The following is a 23,330-nucleotide window of genomic DNA, read 5'->3' on the forward strand; positions in this document are numbered from 1 at the left end:
TGATGTTCGAAAGGCGTTAGCTTTTGAATGTGCATACCTCAAATTCTCCTTTCGTGTACTTGGCGTCAGGAACACTCACAATCTCATCATCTGCAAACTCTGGAAAACCCTACAGGTGGAGGACATCAGTTTTTATGTTATGTTGGATGGTGAAAACATCGCAGCCGCATGTGATCACTTTTAGATAAATTGTCTTAAAATACTCAGGGGACTGAAGAATATCCAGATAACTGAAGGAGGCATCTTACATTGAAGTGCCAAAGAGTCAGAACAGCAATAACCATGCCGGTCGTGGTCCTGCCTTTGCCGTTAGAGCAATTGAAAACAAAGGCTGAGTGGGAGTCCTCAGCCAAGGCGCTCTTCATGGCCTCCAGCAGCTTATCAAACTCCTGAGGATGGGAACACACACACAGTGAACCATATTCTGAATATTACATAAGATACATGGGAATATTTAATTAATGCTACACAAAATCTAATTTTGTATCACATTTAGGCAAGCTTTCTAATATAAATCTGTAAAATAAAATTCCTACATATTAATGAAGAAAATTATAAAACACAACTTGGTGGTTGTGGTTGTGGTTATGGTGAATAGATTGATAGGACAGTAACATTCTTGACCACTAGAGGGAGCACAAGTCTCATTCATTGTCACCTCTTCATGAAGAAACTACCACAAGAACCTGTGAGCTGGTCCTGCACCTCGTGCCTGGACGTCTGTGAGTGCATTCACATCTTTACCTCCTCTCTGGGCGCGCTGCAGTCCGGCAGAGGGATGCGCTTGTACACAAGGCCCTGGTGGGAGCTTATGTGCTGGTTGAAGATCTCCTGAACTGTCAGGCAGCTTTTAAACATCTTCATCTGCTTCTCCTGCTCCAGCGTCACCTCGAGCCACTTCTGGGATTGCAGGATCTCCTCCTTCAGAGATGTCTCCAGTTTCTACAGGCCAGCAGGGGACATGAGAGCACTTTCACTTCAACTGTTAGGCTGAATTCTGAATCGTCTGATCGTAAAGCATCATTTCCACTCAACCTCTATTAGCAGTGGGTCAGACGATGGGATAGAAATGTGCTGGTCCAGACATGATGGCTCCCTCGGTGTTAAAATCTGACCATTTCCTTCCAACACCAGTTCCTCTTGCAAGTTGACCCACAACACGTGGCTGTGCTTTCTCTTCTCGTCCGTCAGATGGGCCAAAACTGCTCCAGCAGCCTGCACAGAGCAAATTCACAGTTAGACGACAAGGAGTCATCATGAGTCATTCCTCTCAGTCTATTTGTGCTCTCATGAATACTCATGACTGCAAGGCTGCACACTGGTGATGTGGAAATAAAAAAGTCAGTCGTTTACAAATTATACTTAAGATTTTAAGAAAAATTCCAGAGTATTAGATATCAAGCCCCTTTTCTTTATTTGCAAGTCAACTATAATGTCTAATAGGCCCCAAAGGCAGTAGTGAAGTATTGCAAATGATCCTTTCCAGATACAAGTGGAAGTTCATAAAATAAATTATCCCCTTTCCACTCCTTCAAGATAACATTGAGAATTTATGCGATTAATTATTGTCTGCTGCACCTCTGATGTTGGCTGAGCCACTCCATAAACCGGCATCTTGGGCACTCGTCTGAAGTTGACCGCCTTCATTTCCTTCATTGTGCTGAGCACGTCCGGAGCCAAGCACTCATCAGCAACCTGTGCACACACATACACACTTGCACATTGCTTATAACGTACAATATACGGTGCACTTGAAAATACAGATGAACGTGCGAGTGCGTGGGAGGACAATAAGGGACTGAAGATATCTTGCAGGAAAGATGATGCGGCAGGAAAAAAAAACAGCAGTAGTATTTGTAAGCATAAACACAAAGAATACATGTGTTCTGCATAATATGGTTTTGATCTAGCGTCACAGGCAAAGAGATGATCATAATACTACTACTACTACTACTGTGTGCCTGACTTCCTCACCAGGACGCGAGCTCCTCTGGTGACTAGCTCGGCTGGGGCTGACAGCTCTGACAGGTCCATGCGGGCCAGTAACCTGTACAGCCACGCGTGGCAACACATCCATTGGCTGAAGTTTGACACAAAGGCTAGAGGATACTGCAAAATGAAACACAGAGTTATGACTCTCAATCATGTTAATGACTTGTAAACTTAAAGTTAAAACTTAAAGAAACACTAGAGGAAAAAAAATTACCTGTTCGTGAAGATATGCATTAAATACAATCAAATAGAAGTAGCGCTCCAAGCTCTGCATGGTTCTGTTGAGAAAGTAGTCTTTGGTACTGCTTCCCTAAGAAATGAATAAAAGCTTCAATATCTGTTCATAGTGGCAGCCCATTTTCTGTCAAGTTTCTTTAAATCTAAGCTAAGCCTTTGTTTAAAATCCCATTTACTTCCTGACAGACGAGGAGGAGAAAATTATATTTAAAAAAAAATCAACTATCTATTATTATCCCTTACTTAAACTTGAGAGCTCGCATTCATAAGGACTTTTTATGTATCATTATCATCATCCTTTGATTTCTGTCTCACTCTTGCTTTATTCATCAGAAGATAAGCTGAGCAGCAGAGGCTGTTAGAAATCAAGCGCCACCTACAACACACAGTGCTGCCTTTTAAGAGAAATTACAGGTTGTTGTCAGTGCTGCTAAATGTTAAAAAAGGATGATCGCTCACCTGAATTTGATAATCTTCTCCGATCCCTTCCAGCTTACTCTTGTTCTCATATATTGCTTCTTTTATGTTGTGCATTTCTGAACACAGGGTGATAGCCTGGTCAACCTGTCAAATAAAAGCAAGACATTATCAAATCTAATCATTCTCTATCTACGGATGTGCAAATATGGCTTTTTTTTTTCGAAAGTGCAGGACATCACTCTTGTGTAAGTAAGCACACTGAACCAAAATTTAGGGTGAGCACAGATAAACATGAAAAAGAGCCTCGTAGTGTCGTAGTGAAAGTCATACGTCAAAGTGATGGAGAAATACATAAAACATATTTTTGAGCAGAGGGGGAACCTTCAGAAAGGTTGTTTAGGATGTACGGATGCTCTATTTATTTTCTTATCTCAAACTGGATGTGTAGGTTATCTGCTTTACCTCTTCCATGACTTCCTGTCCATTGGGCAGCTTGCTGATCAGAGTCTGGATGACCTGGAACAAAGGTTTGGGCTCCGAAGCTGCAGCCTCCTCAACTCTTAACAAGAAAAAAAAAAAACAACAAAAAAATGGGAGGCAAACAAGGTCAAGTTCCACTTTCCTGGCATTGGAAAAAAAAGGCTAAATATGACCAGTTTCTGAGCTGCATTATTCATTGTGCTATTAAATATGTGATGAAGGTTTGTGTCGTGTCATCCTCTGTTTTCCGGATGCACTTGTCGAGTTCTTACTGAGGCTGCGGTTGTGAATCACCTCGCAGGCGATTCATGACCAGTGTGCCCAGGATCATCGCTAGGTTGGTGCGGCCGACGCCAACCTGGCAGCTGAAGAGGAGAGCAGGCAGCCGCCGGGACGCACTGTGGCTCAGAGACAAGCTGGTGCTCTCCTGGAAAAACAGAGCCCAAAACCCAAAACAGACTCAGAGATAGCAGACTGTAAATCATCCAACAGAGATGTTCGCTTTCATATCACCAATGACATGTCGTAATCTAACTGCAGCGCTATATATATGAACACCTCAGTGAGTGGGATTTGGTCATTTGTAGCTCAAAAGAAGTTAAAACTGGCTTAAATTTGTTCGACAAATTAGCAATTAGCATCAATAGCCTTTCAGCCAACCTTAACACAGCTTTAAACCACTGCAAATCGCCAAGTCAATATTACATCTCATTTTGTGGAAGTATATTAGTTAAGATGAGGGAAATGGGAAGTGAGGGAACATCCTGGAAGTTATAACTGCACTGGAAAATATGAGGGACTGCCACACCTGAAATCTGTCAAACTCTGCAAGGACAGAATTACAAAAGAAAAAAGATAGAAGAAAAAGTGTAGCAGAACTCAGGGCAGCTCTGATTCAAACACTGTTTAAATAAAAAAAAAAGGAGCCACTTTCCAACCACAGGGAACTGGACCGGCTGCTGCAAGTCAGTCCAAAAAAGGGCAAAACAAGGCGAAAAGAACATCCTGTGTGAGTGAGGAGCAGGACGGAAAGCAGACAGAGCGGATGACCAAAGGGCGGACACAGAGTGAGTACAGACTGCTGGTTTTATGATATTTTTTTTTTCTAACTGTCAAATGTATTAGTGACTGACAGGACAAAGTCAGAAGGCTACATGTGGATTAGAAAAAGCCACAATGACCTTCTCGCTACCTCAGTGAGAAAGTCCAGATGCTCTCCAATATTCCAGCCATTAATAACTTTAATGGCACATCAACACAAGACCCCATCGAGAAGAGCACAACCAAAAAAGGTCTATCTAAATGGTGGACTGTTGCCATGACTGACGTTTTTACACGAGCTTACCCTGAGTATGTTCACAAATGCATCAAAGTCTTCTTCCAATGGTGCTCCCTCCATTGGTAGTGGTAATCTGAAGTACCTGCAATACAACAGATTGTTACTGAGAGCTAAAAAACTGCGCTTGTGTTGTGTCAATATTGCCCTAATGTAGGTCATAATGCACTGCGTACACACACACACACACACATTTGACCTAAAGTAAGACTTGACAGCTGAGCTCCCTCATGTTGTGTTTACTAATCTCACATTGAAAATTCACCTCCTTTGACAGTCTAACGGATGGTGGGAGAGATGAAAATCATGGAGAAGATAATCAATCATAAACTTCACTTGAGATTTCAAACTACATGAAATAAAAAATTCTGCTGCTTTATTTTGACTACGAAACTCCTCTGGGAATAATACATTCTCTTGCTCTGGTTGTGAGCAGTTCATGAAATCTCTATAAAGCTGACTCTGCTGATCTGATTGCAAACAGGATGCTGCAATACGTAGTTTAAACATTGTTTCCCCCTTTCTTCCAAAAAAGCAGGGCAACCAGACTTTGCACAAACAAGAGCCACTATTTATAACCTGCCCTGCATATTCTAAAGCAGGCAACCACACATAAACTGGCGCGTGAGATGAGGAGCTAAGAGCTAATAAAGGAACAATGTAAACAACCTGTAGGTCGGCATGGTGAACATGGGTCTCTTGTAGACCTCTTCGGTCACATGGATGTCTTCCTCACACGTGATGGAGATCTTTTGCGGCTCGTCTTTAAAGTATTCAATGTCGTTGTAGACGTAGAAGATGTTCTCATTGAGTTTGGCAAAGTCGTGAAGCTGTGGAGCAAGGAAAAAGAATGTTTTAAAGTTTATGTTTTGTTTTTTTTTTTGCTGGGAACTATATTGATTCAAAAAAAGTTTTGCATGTGTAGATGCTGACTAAGTGCATTTTCATCACCTCCTTCCTAATAGTGAGCTCCAGGCCCTCCACCATCTCCTCCTTTTCTAGGCCATGAAGGTTCTCATGTAGGTTTTCCTTCCTCCTGGGGGTGTACGGCATAAAGTCGTCATCCTTGTGCAGGAAAACCACCGGTTCCTCTCTTACACAGAAGAATATAACCTCCTGTTTGCAAGATGGACATCAAATAATAGCTTTTTAAAGTAAATGGTTGTTGCAGCCTACCAACTACACCACTTCCAAGAGCAACTGGAAACAATCTGTTGTCATATGACATGAAGCACATGAGTAAGGAGTTTAAAGAGCCCTGATGTATAATTTTGTCAATTTCATTTCAATTATGGTCAGTTTCTAGCTGCTGTAAGCAGAGATACATTTTCCACTGGTACACACAACCACAACTTTCTGTTTGCTCAGTTCTACAATTCAGCCACAGCCTCCGCTGAGCACTTGACTCCTCAAATATTTACTGACAACATGGCTAGAATGAGGCCAGGCAAGAGCTTTAGTACACAGTCACCAACCCAGGAGAATTAAGGACATAAAATCCAAATGGAAAATTGTGAACAACTTATTTGTGTAAATTCTGCATGAATAAATGCACATATAAAAGGAAATAAGAGTGACCTCGTGTCCTTGTGCCTGAAGCCTCTGGAGAACCTGTTTGAAGCCATTGAGGCTCGGCTGACCCATCCCATACAGCGGGTAGGACCCCTTAACTTGACGGAAGTTGGGCGCTCCGTAGCTGCCAGTGGTATTCAGGACATCTGCCTTGCTGTATACATCCTGGACCATGAAGTACTCCCCCTGAAAAACAATAAAAACTGCATTTGATTTCACTGGAGATCATGAGCTTCATGCAACATTTCTCCAGCTTCCACTCGAGCTTACAATATGATTTGTAAATTAGAGAATTAAAGATTGCTAAAATTTCTTCTTCCTCCTCTTTCTGTCAGCAAATAACAAAACTGACACAGTCTAGTTACTCTGTTGTCTCAACAGGTGAAATCACTGCCCTGCCACCCCCGTCTCTCTGAGACTGTTTACATTGTGTTAAGATAGAGCAAAAGTAAAACTGATCAAAATATTGACATATTCTACAGTTTCCATTGTCAATGCCAAGTATAAAATAATGACAGTAATGACATTACTTCCTACATTGTTGCACTTTGGCTGAATCATACCACCAACCTATATATACGATGGGTATATGATGGGTTACCAGGTTCCATTTCTGACTGATATTGTTAAACTGAATGGTTAAGTGAAACTAATAGTATTTCCACTGTGCTGTTTTTCTATCCCAATCCTAACACACTACAAGATTTGATAAAGGACCTGAAATGGTTCAGATCTGAGGAGTCAATTTTAGAACTTAATTCAGTTAGATACTGACAACATATCTTCACATTTCTGACATATTTCTGACATAGTCTGTGAGCAGACATACAGCATCTTTCTGGAAAATGACTCCACACTCCAACATGATGTTGGTGTTTTTAGATTTTCCCCACCCTGGAGAGAGAGTTTCTGAAGGGTTTCTGGTTAAGGTAAAAGGTGGTGCGGTTGGAAAGCCAAAACAGAGAAAAAAAGATGCATCTTTATATTTATGATCTTACTGTAGGTGAAACTACTGTCATATGTATACATAAACAGAGGCTGTGGGTCAGCAGTGGCCCCTTTTACAACAGCCTGCTTAAGGCAGCAATGTTGTGGTGTTATTCCACCCTGCAGTTCTGTATAAAACACACAACACAAATTCGAGGGGCCATTGTTGTTCCACCTTTGTTTCACCAGTGGCTTCTTTTGCTTCCAGAGAGCAGCATGCTATCTAAAATTCACAAAATAGAACAGCATTATGCTGATGTTGTTTGATTCAGTGTAAAAATGCACAACTGGCATAATGAGTCTTAAATAGCAGTATTGCGGGATCTCAGTTTAAAAGGAGCTCTACTGTTAAAGCACTATGTGCCTGAGCAGACACAGCAGAGGTGACAGAGCAGATCAAAGCCCTGATAGAAGGGTGACAACATTCCTGTTTCAATGGCTGGCCCAGATCATAAAATGGCGCATGACAATGTTTCTATACCGCTCAGCAATTTGGACATGTGAATGTGAAAAGAGCAGGCTCAAAGACAGGTGAGATGATTCCACATCTTTCCACAATAGTGCGGCACCTTCTTGCAGCCAAGAAGTTTGCCCTGTCCTTACCTGCACCAGGTAGTGCTCGGGCATTGTGTCCGATATCCGACCCACTTTGTAGTTGGTCTTGAGGATGTCATCGTGAATCTGAAATTCTTGTCTGCAATTATACCTGTTAGACAGAGCACAACAGCAAGTCTGGATGGTAAACAAAGGGCAATTCAATTATCAGCTAGTATTTGCTTGGCCTGGATTGACAAATGAGATGATAATGGGGGCAAACGCTTCGGCTGGTGGGTGCAGGGGATGTCACCACAGTGATCAAAGAGGATTAACACCCAATTGTGAGAACGCGGATTCGGGGAGGGACTTACGTGATGACGACAGGTGCGACTTTGTTGGTGATAATGGACTTGGCCTTGTTGTTGTGGATGTTGACTGTCTGAAAGGGGCTCATGCTAAGAGACTGCCTGCTGTTGGCCATCCCGTTGACATGGACACTCTCAAGGGGCGACGCTACGGAAACAGGTTGTGGTGCGGCACTGGCAGTTGTACCCATGCTCCACAAGCAGCTGTGAATGACATCGCAGTAGACTCAGAAACAGGAAGCAAACACAATCGCACGCATAGATATGCAGTGGTAACATACAGAGTATATGTAAGGAGCGACAGCACTCAACAGACAAATCTAAAGTGTCAAAAGCTTTTTGGTGCATGGACCGCATTTCCATGTTTATGTTCCATATCGATATTATATTAATAACATATATATAAATTTTTAAGACAGATTGATGCAGTCTCTCCGTTGATCCACAACTTTGGTCCAGATCCAACAACCGCTGGATGAATTGCCATGAAATTTGGTACACACTCATGGTCCCCAGGGGCGTAATCCCACTCACTTTGATGATCACTGCTGACTGCTCCCCTAATGTCACTATGAGGTTGACTGTTTTGGTTTATAGTGAAAACCAAAACTACTGGATGGTTTGCTTGGACATTTACGGTCCCCAGAGAATGAACTGTAATAACTTTGATCCCTTGACCTTTTGTTTAACAGGTCAAAATTTCAGCAAGTCCAATACTTTGGTTTATGATGAAATACTTGCAAAAAACAGTGATATTCTCATCAACTGCATGTGTGCTTAAGAGGCTCTTAGTCTTGTTTGTATTTTAAAGGAGTATCCAAGTTTTGAGTAATACACTTATTCACTTTCTGAGCACCACTCTGCTCACTACATATGAAGCTACAGCCAGCAGTCTGCTAGCTTAGCTGAGCATGAAGACTGAAAATGTTTTTTTAACACTTCAGTGTTTTTGTGTTTTTTGTTTTCAGATTTACTGAGTTTCCAGTCTCTAAGTGCTAAAGCTATGCTAAGCTAACTGATTGCTGGCTGTAGCTTCATATTTACCATACAAACTTGAGCAGTATCCATCGTCTAAAATGCCTCGGCAAGATGAGCGCATGCTCCCAAACGTCACACGATCATTATTAATGCACTATTGTGGGCATTGAAGCTGTTTGATGCCTCTTTATCTGGTGAAGATGTGGTGTGTGATAAGTCATGTTATTCATATTACACAAGGAGCCATTTCATCAGTCTTTCGAAAGGGACGAAACATGCAGGTTCAGCCAGCGACTCCTAAAATCCCCCGTCAAGGTCTAGTCAGCACTCAAATTACAATCATTAATGACACATCTTTAACCCTAGCCCTACAATTTAGTCATGGCGGCATGGGATTAGAGTAGAATGTGACAGTATTTATATTTTAATCACGCAACTCGATACAGAGCACTCAGACCCCCAACTTGAGCCAGCCACAGGTTTCAACCAAACCTCCTCCCCTCTGAATAAACAGTGAGCTTTTCAGGGAGCTCTGCAGATAAACAAACGTGTCCTCAGACAAGCTAACAGTCGGGCTTAACACCACTCATCCATATCATTTCAAGAATCTATCAGGTCATACACTTAAAACACTAAAAAAATGCACAGAATGTCTGTTTAGAACCTTCAAAAAAATTCACAGAAAAACACAAACTCGCAGATACACATACTGTAACATTGGAGCTGCAAAGTGCAGACCAAAAGCACAGAAGCAACCAAACATCAAAATCTATTTGATGTGACACAGCTGAAGGGTTTGACAGGACTGACTACTGCCACCAGTGCTCAATGCATCTCTGTGTGATCTCCAGCTCTGAACAGTGTGACTTCTCATTGTCCAGAGAGGCTCTGTGGAGTGCTGGTGAGTCACCGCTACTCTCCTCTTTCTTGTGCTGAAAGCTGAGTGGGCAGGTCAACCTTGTACTCCGAGACCTTTTTTATTCAGTGCGGAAAGTCTCTTCACACAAGCACAAACGGGGGAATACTACAAAATCTTGACTTATTACTTTGTCTGCTAGCTTGGTTACAAAATACAAAACCTAAAATGTTTTTACAGCTTGACTTGAATAACTTGACTTGGATATTTTAAGAAATGCTATGAAGTAACTGCAGAGTAAAAAGTGCCAGGATTTCTTCCCAGGTTCCATAAAAGGAAGCCAAGACTCCTGTGCTCCAGCTGCCCAAATCTATTTATGTCCTCACCACATACCAAAAGCATCTCTGTTGTCACAAATTTGTGTCTATCACAAGAAAAACAACAAAAATCCTTCGCACTTCACTAATCCACAAAAATCTGACATCTTACGTGTGAGATGAGGCGCGATCTGATCCCTTTCTTTGCTGCCTGTGTTCCGCCATGGTCCAAAAGAGTGTGAGAACTTGGCATTACATCCAAAAAGAAATCTTCCTCTTTTAGATCCCCTTGCCCACCCCCAGTCAATGGGAAACACCCCTCGCAGGAGCACAAAGTGCCTGGCTGCTTGGCACTGGGTGAAAACCTTGAGGAGTTTGAGCTTTCAGACAGCGACTGCCTAGTCCACGTCCTATATGATGTTGGGGAGTAGATTCCTGCTAGAGACTGAAGTCTCTACGGAAGGGACGGGGAAAGGAATGGTACATCTGGCAGCCAGATGGCAAAAGTTCAGCTCCCTTTCACAGGGACAGGCTGCGCATAAAGACGACAGTTGAGTCTTGCACTGTATAGAGGGCAGTACAAAGGAATGATATAAGGAATGATAACTGAACTTGAGTACAAGTCATTTTTTGGTTTTTGGCCTAACAAACTATACAAAGTCATCTCTTTGAGTTATGGGTTTGGACTACTACTCAATTTTCCATACAAATTTAGCTCAAATTTTGGCAGAAATTCCAAAAAATCTACAAAAGAAAATGTGAATAGAATGTTTCCATGCATGTTTCCATCCACTACTGATATACAAATATTAGGAGTTGGACAGATCACAATAAGAGATCAGTGGCACCAAATCATTGCAAAAGAAGCAGACGCTACATAACATAATTGAAAGAGTGCGAGTCAAACTCCAAACAAAAAACCTTTCTCCTTAAAGATATAATATGTAGCATTTCTGTATTTTTTGTGATTTCCACAATATAAAACCAGGTGAATGAAGATACACTAATTGTCTACGCTGTACAGAAGACTTCAATGACATGTGTGCCTGTTCTGGAAGAGGAACCCAACATAAGCTGCTTTTCTTCAAGTTTCTTCTTTGTTCTTATTAAAACAGTATGTTTGGGGAGCTTTTCCTCACCCAAACCGATGGTCTAATGATAGAGGTTTGTTGCATGCTGTACAGATTGCCAAGCCCTTTGAGACTAATTTGTGATGTGTGATTTTGGGCCATATAGATAAGACTAACTTAACCTGAGCTAAGATAATAGTTAAAAAAAGCAAATAAATAAACAGTTCTGGACATAGTGTCTTCTGTAATAGTAAAAAAAAAAAAAAAATAAAAATAAAAAAGTTGTAGGTGTAACATGAAACATGATAGATATACAAGATCTTCTGCACTCCTCTTCCTTGACTTCCTATTTGGACTGAAAACAGAGCTTACAGTTTGTGCTTTGCTCACAGTAAAACGCATTTTCGTAGCAAACCTCTTTCAATCTCTGCCACTTTAAGGACATTTAATCAGTAGGTTTCCTTTACCCACCACCACAGTCATGCATGGTAATATGCATGTTCCTATGTGGCTCAGTCGAAGGCTATAAAACACTAACAACATATTCTCCCTTTATCCTCATCCACACAAGAACTTATATCTTATCCCATATGGTGCTGCTATTTGTAAAACATGCGAGTGTTAAAGGAGGCTAAATGACAGTTACTGACACAAGCTTCAGTTTTACATTCCTCCAGAGGAAACATGACCTTATTAACGCTGCAGCACACATCAAAAACCCTCCCTCTGTCTTACCTTAACAGTCTGTCACCTCTGCTGCGAGACCATGGTGCATATGCACTTTGATACGGAAGTTCCTGTCAGATACAAGCTCAGCTCGTCAGCCGCACTGATTTCAGTCTGGGCAGGCCTGGTTTGGCGGGCAGGCAGCTGGGGCGGAGGCCTGAGTAGAAATAGCTCTCAGCCATAAACATCCTCCTGGAGATCCAATCAAGGCATCTCATCAGAGAGGCTGTTTATCCCACATGTCAGCCAGAGCAGTGTCACACTGCTCACAAGGCAAATATAATGACAAGACAAACTCAGATTTCCTCAGGCAACAACAATATAAATAAAAAAAACAATATGAGATCCTCAATTCACCTTTGTGTGTTTCTCTATGACACTACCAGCTTCGCCATGAGCAACTGGTCAAATAAGTCAAAGGTACTAATATTTAAATTCACTGATTGCACAGTAAGAATCAGGACCATGGAATCTGGAGCCTCCTCCCAGCCTGCCAGTATTGCTCCATTCAGGGCTGCCCCATTAAAATTCAGTCGATGTCCCAACTTTGAATGTAGCAACGTCTTCTGACAAAAGGGTCTGAGCGCAGACAGGAAGGAGCGTGCAGCTGCAGGATGCATCTGTTGGTGGCCCCGAGGAAGGATGCAGAGCACTCTTCATTCACAAGAGATGCAGGGGTTCAAGAGAGATGGGTATCACTTTGTGAGGCTTTGAGAGATCATCTAACACAACTTCCCATATCAAGAAGGAGAAGAGTGCCGCAAGTGTGGTAGCAATAACCACAAGAAAAGTCACAATTCAATGCGACTTGCTTACTTGGCACCACTGCTCATCTTATTCAAAGATCCTGGGCATTTCTGGTCTCCAAGGAGGCCAATCATTCAGTCTGCCAATGTTAAGACTGAAAGCCTGCTGTCTGCACAAAAACCACATGAAAGCAACAGAATTATATGAATACAACATCACTTCTAAGGCAGTGCCACGTTTATCAATATGCTTCTGACAGCATCATATGCAGGAATGTGCAAAAGACAATCCAGCATTGCACAAAAACCTCTGTTAATGTATGCCAACTGAAGGTTTGGTGTAATCTAACCCAATCTAATACAATGTCCCACAGTGTCTTACTCATCACAGGATACTAGACCACCAAACCATTCAATACAAAACAGTCACACCCCCTAGGCAGAGGAAGTGTAAGCACACCTTGACAGGAAATGCTTAGTTGTACTCTTTGAAACTTCCTCCCTGCAGCTGTACACATATTTCACCAATGAGGTTAGGGGTTACATGCAGGCGTGATTCCACAGGACATTGCTAGTTCCTGAGCTAAATATCAGTGTTGCACGGAAATGAGCTCAGGGCTTCCTCTGCAGAAAATCTTTTTTGTTTTCCCTTCAACTGTTCCAAAGACCTCATTGTGAGTTTGTGTCTACTTACAGCTCCCATGTTTGTTTTTGTCCAAAATAAATCACCCAACAGACTGTTCAGAAAGAGACTGTGGCAAGACGGAAGGACGCAATTTCCAAATCTGATCAAACTACCCCAAATAGCTTTCGAGCTGCAAATTAAAAGTGCACAAAAGGACTAGAAAACAGCACACTGAAAAGCATGTTTTCCTAGTAAAAACAGCAAATTTACTTGGATCCCATGAGTGAGACCAAACTATGCTACTGTAGCTAATATGACATAAATCACATGAGTAACCTTTAGCCTTCTACATTCTTGCTTTCATCACAGCTTGACACTGAGCTGCTAAAAAGGGTGTGCAAATCTATTTTTAAAACACTGCCTGTAATTTCTTTCATTTCAAGATGGCAATTTTATCTGCCTATGATTTTAAGGCTGCAGCAATGTGGCTTTCATTTTTTGGAAACCCCAGCGTCTGACCACAATATTTTGTCAGCACCAGCAGGCCAAATGACAGCATTTCTATTGTCAAACACTTGGACAACCTCTGCAACGGGCACCAGTTTGTTAGCATGTTTCGTTTCACTTGCCACTCAGACTGAAATGGTAAACAAACACATTCAGACTGAACAGCTGCATTTTCTAATTTGCTGTGGGAAGCCAGAATCCTGTCAAACAGGCGCTGGTCCTCTGTTAAAAGAATGAGAGCTGATAAACACTTCAGGGGAGACCAGGCATCACATGCCAAAAACAATGTAGTCCATGTAGTTATGTGTACGTGTTAAAGCAAAGAATATCTCTCCGCAAAGGTATTTACATTCTGTGACAGCTTAAGATAAAAATTACAATAATCATGTGAAATGACATTCAGACAACAACATGCTTCCTTTTGGATGACTCAGAGACATACTGATGACATGTCTAGAGACCACAAGCCTGAAACAGGTCTAAAGTACCATAACACAGAGAATGTAAAGTATCACAACTATACCTGACATTCAGCTGATCAGTCCACCATCCGAGAGGTGCACGAGTCTCTGAGGAATACAATGGGAAAAAAAGAAATAGAAAACAAGCGGTTAAAAATAACCAAAGTGACAGCAGGCAGCGGCACCGGTCTCAGTCAGACATCCTCACTGGCATCTCTCTCTCTCTGATCTGTGAGGCAATCTGTTTCTGCCTGCTGATCACACTACTGCAGGCGGCAGTCGCGCATCATTAAGGCGTCCTCATAAAGCAAGTCAGTGAATGTGTGTGGACACATCCCAGACAGGCACTGCGCAGAGGGGAAGGGGGGGACACAGCGCTCAGACTGAGGTTAATACGGATGACAGTGTGGAGCACACTGCTGGTTATTTGTTACTTTTTTGTATGCATCCCATGTGCATGAGGTGCAAGGCTGTTCATGCATGCTGGGATGTGTGTGTGTGTGTGTGTGTGTGTGTGTGTGTTTGTGTGTGTGGGGATGTGTAAAGAGGATGTGGAGGCGGACCCAGAGAGGCTTACTCATCATTCACTCCATCCAATCACTACCAAAGCCTCCTGGTAGCACAATGCCTCCCACACATGGCAGACCTTTTAAAAACTGTTCCAAGCACATAAATTAAACCTTCACTTATTAAACTTATGACAATAAGCCAGCCATTAACCCTCACCGACATAACGTAGACCTGCCGGAGGGCTGACAATCAGCAACAACTGCACACAGATGACACCACGTAAGCCTAATTCACTACGATGCTATAATTACTCCATTCATTAGCGGTTAACACATGCCATGTTGAAGGCAAACAGGCTTACAGCTGGGCAAATACTTAGATTTAAGCTTGAGGTTCAGCTGCAAAGGGCTGTGTGCTCTACCTCTTGTAGTCGTAACCCTGAGGTCAAACCAACTCATTGTGCACCAAGTGTCCCATTTCATCCTGTGGGCTGCATGAAGCATGAACAAAGCCAGTAGCGTTCAGAATACCTGACAACAACTATGACTCCAAAACGGTCAACAACATCAAGCTTATCTACCCGGCGGCCGCCATAGAGAATATTATCTTACAAAAGTATGTGTAATCAACAGTCCGTCACAAGAGAATGTCCAAATTATGCTTATTTGTGAAAGTGGTGAGCGGTTTTCGAGATATAGACGAAAAATCTACTGCTGCCACACCTGTTCCTTCCTTCCTGCAGCAGCACAGGCTGAGACTCTGATGTTCTTGCAACACGATGAATGCAAAACAAAAGTTTCCCATGGCCCAAAAAACCTCAGTACACAAGTGAATCAATCCAGTCAGTAAGCAATCACATACGTGGTTTCTTTCATCACGGGGTGATTTTGTAATCCCAAAACCAAATATCAGTTGCCTACTGGGTGCCACTGAGAATTTAAATGAAATAAATGGACAAAAAAACCTGAAAATGAAACATTTAGTGCTCTGACGGGTTGATTTCCATCCATTTTTTTTAAAAATAGATGTTGATTAAGCGGAACACTATTTGGAGTAAGAGGATGTTCTGTGGCAGACTAAGAAAAACTTCCTCTTTGCTAAATGTCCCCAATGGAAAAAGGAACATACGGTTAACATCACCTGTCTTGTATAAATCCTTTCTCAGGTCTGGTGTCTGTCTAACCCCCAAAAAGGCAATTTATTAAAAGCCCTATAACAGCAACAGGAAAGGAGGAGATAGCAGAGGAAAATATTTCACCTGAGCCACAGTTCAACTCCTGAGAGTATGGAGAAACCAGCGTCAAATCGAGTTTTTGCTCTCAAGTTATTAATGCTCGCGGGAAAATGAAATGACACTCAGAGGCACTATTAGATATTCACTCAAATATGACACCTTGTGTTAAAAACAATCCACTGCACTCAGGCAAGTCCACAAGATTTCCTCTTGTTCACATGACAACTATATCAAACAGGTGTTTATACAATAAACTGGCACAATTTAATGGATTCTTCAAAGGCTGCAAAAAACGAATCAGAGCAATCAGACATCCTAACAAAGAAAAACAAACTATTTCTCCTATTTTCTGAAGCAAACCTTGGTTTTTATATTGGTTAAACTTACCCAGAGAAACCCCAAACCAAACTGGACCCATGTTTTGAATTAATCACTTCCCAACTAACATCCTTACAACCATAAATAATTTATAATAAAGCAAAGGCTATAACAACATTTCATAACACAAAATCAACAACCTTTCAGGTTAGGCCTGGGAGGAGTAGTGTTTCTATTCTGTTATTCCTCTTATCAAGATAATCCAAGAATAAACAGCTCAATCATTTATGATCCAGGTGTCTATTCATCAGGTAGTTTCACGCTCTCACTCTTGATTAATTGTGATGTTCGCAGTTTGATCTGCACTCTCAGCTGCCAGTTTCTGTCTTCCCCCGGGGATGCAAAGGTAAAGTGATATGAGCAGAGGAGATCCCAGCTGCAGGAGCCAACTCAAACAAAGGCCAGGACTGCAATACATCAAAGCATGCATCACGTGCTTCGTCTTTGGACTTCTCATGCTTTACATTAGACCTAATAGGAAGAAGGAACATGGAGGCTGATCATGTCTACAGGCAGTTCAGAATATGAAAAAAATCTGTCATGTGCTTTAATTGTTCTAAATGTTCTAACAAAACTTGTACATAAATGTGACTGCATAGCAAAAAAACAAAACAATTATTGCAGATTCAAGGTTCTTCTTATGCCCGCCAGCTGACATATCATATGTTTTTTTAACATCTGGTGGCAATGTTCAAAAGTCAACCTGCTAGTGATTTGGAGCTTTCAGTAGCATCTTTTAGTTTTCTTCAGTAAAAAGCTAGTAAATGGACCTCTGAGTTTAAATAAGTTTGGGTTCAATGTATGGCAGTGGCTACTTTACAGTATATGAAAAACACATTCAAGGTGGCCCAAGCAGGTTCAACTATTTTAAAAAGCTGCTTAAGGAGGCGTTGAAGTGTAGGCCTACTGTATTCTTCACAAATGTTTTTGTCATACATTCACTCGAGGTTGCACGTCACAGTAGCCTAAATGTGAGAAAATGCATGTGTATTTAAAGCAAATTAAAGCACAATTGGACATTAATCTAAAAAATCTATTTGCCTGATAATGAGCGCCAAGTGCAGGTCGTCGTTCACCCCACACTTGACTATTCATCACTGCAGCTCGATGCTGTGGCACAATGCAGTGCAGGCATGGAGAGTGTGTGGGGGGTGCCAAGCACATGCACGTATGCCCCATCAAGCACACAAACACATCCTGAAAATATCCTCCGTCCTTCAAAGAGCTCGGCTGCAAACACGCGTAATGCACAATCAATCGAGGCATTCAGAAGCTGTTAAGAGTCTTAGCATTCAATAGCGTCTTGAACGTTAACTTTTAGGCTGCCGTAGCTCGCGCAGCAACAGCCGTAAACTTTAAAGCTACTCACCATTTCAGTGCAGAGTAGGTGAAAAAAATCGTCCGGCTCTCAGGAAAACATGTTTTCAGAGGTCGGTGTGTCCGCTCCGGGGGATGTAGCCGCCTGGCACTGCTTTCTGCCTATACAGCTGGGGGGAAAAAAACATCCATTGATTTTTTTTTGTGTCCTTTCTCGGGAAATTTACGAGGAAAAGGATTTCGCTATGTGAATAAAGACTGAGAGCGCATGCGCAGTGTGCGGTCATCGCCGTACGGTCTCTGCTGGTCTGACAATAATTACGTGCAAACCTTCATTTAAGAATTAGTGAGCGAGCTTTGTGACCATGTGTCCATAGCTGAAATATTTTATGTTATTATGCAAATATCAGTTGACCAGTATATAGCATGACTGTTAGCATTATAGAAATAATAATAATAATAATAATAATAAAATGAAAAGCCAAAGTCACTGAAAGTTGGCCATGTAAAAGCTATAAAACCTCACAGGAAGTGTATGCATATGGTAAGTGAATTTCGAGAAATTAAAATGTGATAAACACATAAAGAAAGTTTGCTGTTTCCTGTTCAGATCAAGCCTACTTGTGTCAATAATAATCTTATTTTGTGGTGGGCTTCTTTTTATCTCAGTTTTCATCTTTAATCCTAATATCCCTTTGCGAAGCCCTAAATTCACATACAGTTACGCAATACGTGTTTAAGATAAAAATGCTATAAACGTTATTAATAATAATCCTGATAACAGGATATTCATTAAACACAGTGTTGAATGTTAATGTTTCATTAGTCTCTAACAAGCTCCGCAGACCAGTGGTTCGATGGTAGCCTATTCACCAGACTGCATTACACTATGGGAAAGCCTAACAATTAGTGTAAGTCAAATAGCTGAAACAATTAATTCAAGGATGGGGAATCAGGCTGCAGAAGCCCCAGAAGAACATGGCGCAAACAAAAAGTTGCGCCCCTTGTAAACACGCACCCAGGCGCCTCATTACCAACTGAATGGATGATGAGCTGTCAGGTAACAAGTCTTGAGGACGCATGTCAATTTCCTTTAATGTTCTCAGCTACTTGTTAAACATGAAAGGGGGTGGGTGAGAGTATATAAGACACCTCTAATCTCCCAGTAGAGGAATTTGTCATTAACCGGCCCAAAACATGCGTTCACTGGGACTCCTGGCTTTTGCGCTGCACGCATCTCTGCTCGCGCTGCTGGCTCAGGGGCTTCAAAAAAGCGGAGATGGAGTTTACATGAGGTCGATGCACCGTTTTTCCGTGATGGACCGATCAACCGGCTACCACCTGCCAACCTACATGATGCATCTCTACAGGAACTTCAAGTCGAACTTTTCCAGGCCTGTGGATATTATGGAGCGGGATGTCGCAAAGCAAGCAGACACCGTGAAGAGTGTGGTCGCTAAAAGTAAGCCTTGGTTCAGTTTTTTCTTTTTTTTCCCAACGGTGGAGCTATGATTTGGGCCATAAATCAGCGTGAGGGGAAACAAGTGGATGGAAAATGTTTAAACCACGGGGGGATAATGTCTGTATTCCTTGATGTGTTGTACCTGTGATCAAAGTCAGACTTCTTCTCTATTTTTTTGGTGTTGTCCTGTCAACGCTGCGTCCCAGACGAGCTCAGAGGGTTTCAATCCACATCCCGCTCAGGGGGTGAATAACCATGCGGGGATCAGCGTGTGAAAAGGCCGGGTTTTCTGTCTAATTCTCAAAGCAAACCTCTTTTTTCTTAAATAGGTGATGTTGATTAGATATCTCGCCAGACATCCCCCCTATACAAATCTCTTGTTAGGTCAAATCAACAACTTCCCTTAGTTCTTTCTTTCACACTTGACTTGATTAGATTAGAGCTGGGGATTTAATGGCACAAGCAGCCAACAAGAGGACGACCCTCCCTGCTGCTGAATCCAATTCCACATCGCTACTAGGTGTTAGAGTTGCTACCTATTTGTTTGAGTGAGGATATGCAGAAGCCAGGAGAGGCAGGGATGTGTTAAATGATTGGTTTCGGCTCGGTGTTTGGTTTGAGTGGATTAATAGCGAGGGTGCTTTGCGCTTTAGATCAACAGTCCAGCTAAACAGGCCGATGCACTGGACAAAAAAAACGTTAAATGTTTAAAATGCTTTAATCCTTTAGATTAATTTGAACCACACCTGTTCATTGAATCACAATGACCCTCCCATTACAGATGAGGGCGCAGCACATGTTGGACTACACTGAAACAATGACAGGATTATTTTTAAGAGGCCGTACATGCAGCTTTGATTTGCTTCAGTCTCCGTCAATGCAAGCATTGATCATGCGTTCATAGCAGAAGTTATTTAAGAGAGTTATATTGTGTTTTTATGATTCTCCATGCAGCGGACTTTGTCAAACAAAAAGCTCTGGTTGGACCAGCAAAAGACCGAACATAAATCAATACCGCAATTACATTTAATGCAGACGTATCAAAGTAATGTCACCATGCAGAGTCAACAGTGTTAACGTTGGATATGATAATAAAAACAGATGGACTGTTTCTGGAGTAACGCACAGTAATGGCCAATGTGCAGATTGGCTAATTTCAATTTGAATTGGCCCAATTTCAGTTATTAATGTACACATAATAGTATTTTGAAAGAAATATTTTACTGCAATATCAAGATGCATTCATGGGCTATATAGATTTTTTTAAAATACACCACAGTATAGATTTGTACTGTTAAATGACCATATTCAGTGTGATAAAGTACATTCAGAAACAGATGCAGTAAATTAAATAACTGCTTATGCTGCCCACAATGGTCTAATATGACCAGATATATTAAAAGGACGACTGCTGTGCAATTATCAGTATAGAAAACTTTCTAATGGCTGACAATTTTCTATTGTTTCGCAATATATACTGACACGTGTCTACAAGTTACCTATTAGGTTGATATAAAAAGACTTATTTAAGAAGACACTGCTGTAACATATGTCCTGATTTAAGATTAAATACTGTTTCACAGAGCAGGTCTTAAATCACTTAAGGAGATGAGCAAATTTACTTCAATTTAAGTAGAGTTTCAAACAGAAGACATGCATGTTTGGTCTACAACGGGTGAACTCTGTTTTGTCTGCACAGCTCACTGGCACATTCATGTGTGCTGTTATACAGCTAATCACAAGTTTAATATTTATACTTATTTTAGCATCATGTCCACTAATGATAAGCTGTCTGATATTGTGTACACTCCAATTACTCCAATCTTTCTCTCTTCACCACATTAGGTCTGATGTACAGACAGAGGCGCTGGACTGTGACCTTTGACCTTTATGCCCTGCTGGCTGACAAGCAGATCCAGGCGGCAGAGCTGAGAATCCGCCTTCCACGGACAAAGAGCGCTTCCAACATCACTGTGGAGGTCTATCACCAACATGGCCAGCCGTGCCATACGGACAAGGGCTGCCAGGAGCAGCAGCTGGTGGGGCTGCTCACTGAATCATCGCTGGTCACTTCATCAGAGAGCTGGAAAGTATTCAACATGACAAGTCCTCTCTTGAGCTGGCTCAGGGAAAAATCAACAGCGAGAATTCGATACAAAAGAGTGTCGAGAAGAAGGAAAGCGGTAAAGACAAAGAGGGGCCTGTCAGTTCCTGATCAGCCTCTCTATGTGGTGAGAAGAGAGCAGGACGTGAGTGACCGGGCCTTGTTGGTTGTCTTCTCACACACTGGTTCTGATGAAAACTCAAAGGCCAAAGCAAGCTTACTCCTTACAGCTGAACAATCCAAGTTTTTGTCCCCTACTGAAATCAAAAAGGCTCGCTGGCCGAAGAAGCGCAGGAGCAAACGGGGCCAGAGGGAACAAACTGTGCGAAGCCCACAGGTGTCCAAAAAAGGGAGTGAGAAACCTCTCTGTCGCAGAGTCGACCTGCATGTAGACTTTAATCAAATTGGCTGGGGGTCCTGGATCATCTTTCCTAAAAGATATAATGCCTACCGCTGTGAGGGTTCCTGCCCAGGACCCCTGGGAGAAGATCTAAATCCAACAAATCATGCTTACATGCAGGTAAGAGATTATCTATCTATCTATAATGTTATTGTGAATTAGAAAGTATCGCAGATTCAGTAGATGCACATCAGTGTTGCTTATATTGACACCTTTTCCCCCTTTTTGTGACAATAAAAAAGAAGAGTATAGTTCCAACTGTTTGTGGTTTAAAAGGTGGTTTAATCAATTAGCCAATCGGCAAAAAATATTGCAGATTAGAATAGCAGATAAGAATTTGGATAATTAATGGTTTTAATGCCAGCATTTACTGGTTGCAATTCACACATGTGAGCATTTGATGTTTTTCTTTGTCATATCTGATGTTAAACTGAACTGTGAGCATTTCTCCCTGAGTCATATCAGATACAGATTTACATCGGCAATGGTTGTTGTTTAACAGTAATGAAGACCACAACTTTTGTGATCCCATGATGCCTAGCAGCAAAAATGACATACAGTGCTTTTAAAACATACATTAAAGCTGAGCAAAAAAACAAAAAACCTCCAGTAGAAAATAATCATTAGATTTATCGACAATAGAAAGTATTAGTTAGTCCACCCCTTTAAAATCACAAAAGCATCAGAAAACCTTCACTAATACTAACCTTGAACAACTGAAGTCATCTGTCTGAACTTGACTGCAATTATCTATCTAACTCCATCCTGTTTTGTTTCTTCCTTTTGCAGAGTTTACTGAAACATTATCACCCTGACAGAGTAGGATCACCCTGCTGTGCCCCAACCAAAATGAGCCCGCTAAGCATGCTGTACTACGAGAACGGGGAAATGCTCCTGCGACATCACGAGGACATGATTGTGGATGAATGTGGCTGCCAGTGACAGCTGCAACCACCTCAAAACATGGCCCATGTTTCTGGGCAGTGTAACAGCACAGCAATGCTGTGCAGAAGCAAACCATTTCTGACACTTAGCCAGAAGGACAAAAGCTCTTTGATATTTGTCACTGTGCACTGTGAGATTGTAGCTGATATATGTGCAGAGATACGGTTGTAATTTGGGATGTGATCTCTGGTTTGTAAGGAGAACATTGTTATTTTAAGACGTGCCGAAATACAAACTCAACGACATCATCCAGCCTTCCAGCTGTGTGCAGCTGTCACAACGAAATGTTAATTCCCTTATAAATTTCATCAGTGTAAACGTGAAATGGCAATAATACAGCACTGTTTTTATTGTACACTACCATTTGTGTAACTGTTAATTAAATGTATATTTATTGTAAATAATAAAAGAGATGTATTTATTTACATTGCACTGGTTGTGTATTTTGATGTGTTTAATTACTTATACTTTTCTGGCATATGAGTATAGGACTTACATAACAGGCAGCTGATAACTGCATCCAACTTCACTTATTGTCTTGTGAGATTTTTGTTAGATCAAATATTTAAATCAAAATGCCAACTTCAGAGTATTTCACGCTGCTGTGGTTTCGTTCGCTGTCATAAAACACACTCTTGCAAACGCATCCACAGACAGCAATACATCCCATCCCTTAGCTCACTGGTACGACTGGAACGACTGTGTGTGACACAAAGGAACTGGCACACCAAAACAGGTGGACTTTTCTAGTTTTAGAGCATTTCATTC

General features: G+C 41.6%; 2 protein-coding genes across 6 annotated transcripts in view; one reads left to right on the forward strand and one right to left on the reverse strand.

Annotated features, from left to right (window-relative positions):
- pald1a (phosphatase domain containing paladin 1a) overlaps positions 1–17,927 on the reverse strand; it is a 49,381-nt gene extending 31,454 nt beyond the window's left edge. The window contains exons 1-18 of one of the 5 annotated variants that reach the window (XM_046378264.1): positions 17,704–17,927; positions 14,275–14,320; positions 7,933–8,130; positions 7,628–7,730; positions 6,044–6,223; positions 5,417–5,581; positions 5,135–5,295; positions 4,475–4,550; positions 3,402–3,556; positions 3,112–3,208; positions 2,689–2,793; positions 2,207–2,302; positions 1,975–2,109; positions 1,579–1,695; positions 1,036–1,215; positions 745–942; positions 249–389; positions 38–109 (exon numbers count right to left, since the gene is read on the reverse strand). In XM_046378264.1, coding sequence (XP_046234220.1) covers positions 38–109; positions 249–389; positions 745–942; positions 1,036–1,215; positions 1,579–1,695; positions 1,975–2,109; positions 2,207–2,302; positions 2,689–2,793; positions 3,112–3,208; positions 3,402–3,556; positions 4,475–4,550; positions 5,135–5,295; positions 5,417–5,581; positions 6,044–6,223; positions 7,628–7,730; positions 7,933–8,117 — 2,166 coding nt within the window. In that variant the 5' untranslated portion in view covers positions 8,118–8,130; positions 14,275–14,320; positions 17,704–17,927. Of the gene's footprint in view, positions 1–37; positions 110–248; positions 390–744; positions 943–1,035; positions 1,216–1,578; positions 1,696–1,974; positions 2,110–2,206; positions 2,303–2,688; positions 2,794–3,111; positions 3,209–3,401; positions 3,557–4,474; positions 4,551–5,134; positions 5,296–5,416; positions 5,582–6,043; positions 6,224–7,627; positions 7,731–7,932; positions 8,131–10,249; positions 10,985–11,882; positions 13,383–14,274; positions 14,688–17,703 lie in introns of those variants that run through there. The other 4 variants (XM_046378265.1, XM_046378263.1, XM_046378266.1 and 1 more) reach the window with 4 other exon arrangements.
- Positions 17,928–18,487: 560 nt separating this feature from the next.
- ndr2 (nodal-related 2) lies at positions 18,488–22,971 on the forward strand. The gene is made up of 3 exons (XM_046377481.1): positions 18,488–19,113; positions 20,959–21,737; positions 22,407–22,971. Exons 1-3 carry the CDS (start codon positions 18,849–18,851, stop codon positions 22,557–22,559), a joined length of 1,197 nt encoding a protein of 398 aa, XP_046233437.1. The 5' UTR covers positions 18,488–18,848; the 3' UTR covers positions 22,560–22,971.
- The last annotated feature ends 359 nt before the right edge of the window (positions 22,972–23,330 follow it).

Source organism: Scatophagus argus, chromosome 21 (assembly GCF_020382885.2).
Source record: "Scatophagus argus isolate fScaArg1 chromosome 21, fScaArg1.pri, whole genome shotgun sequence".
In the NCBI taxonomy this organism is placed as follows: domain Eukaryota; kingdom Metazoa; phylum Chordata; class Actinopteri; family Scatophagidae; genus Scatophagus; species Scatophagus argus.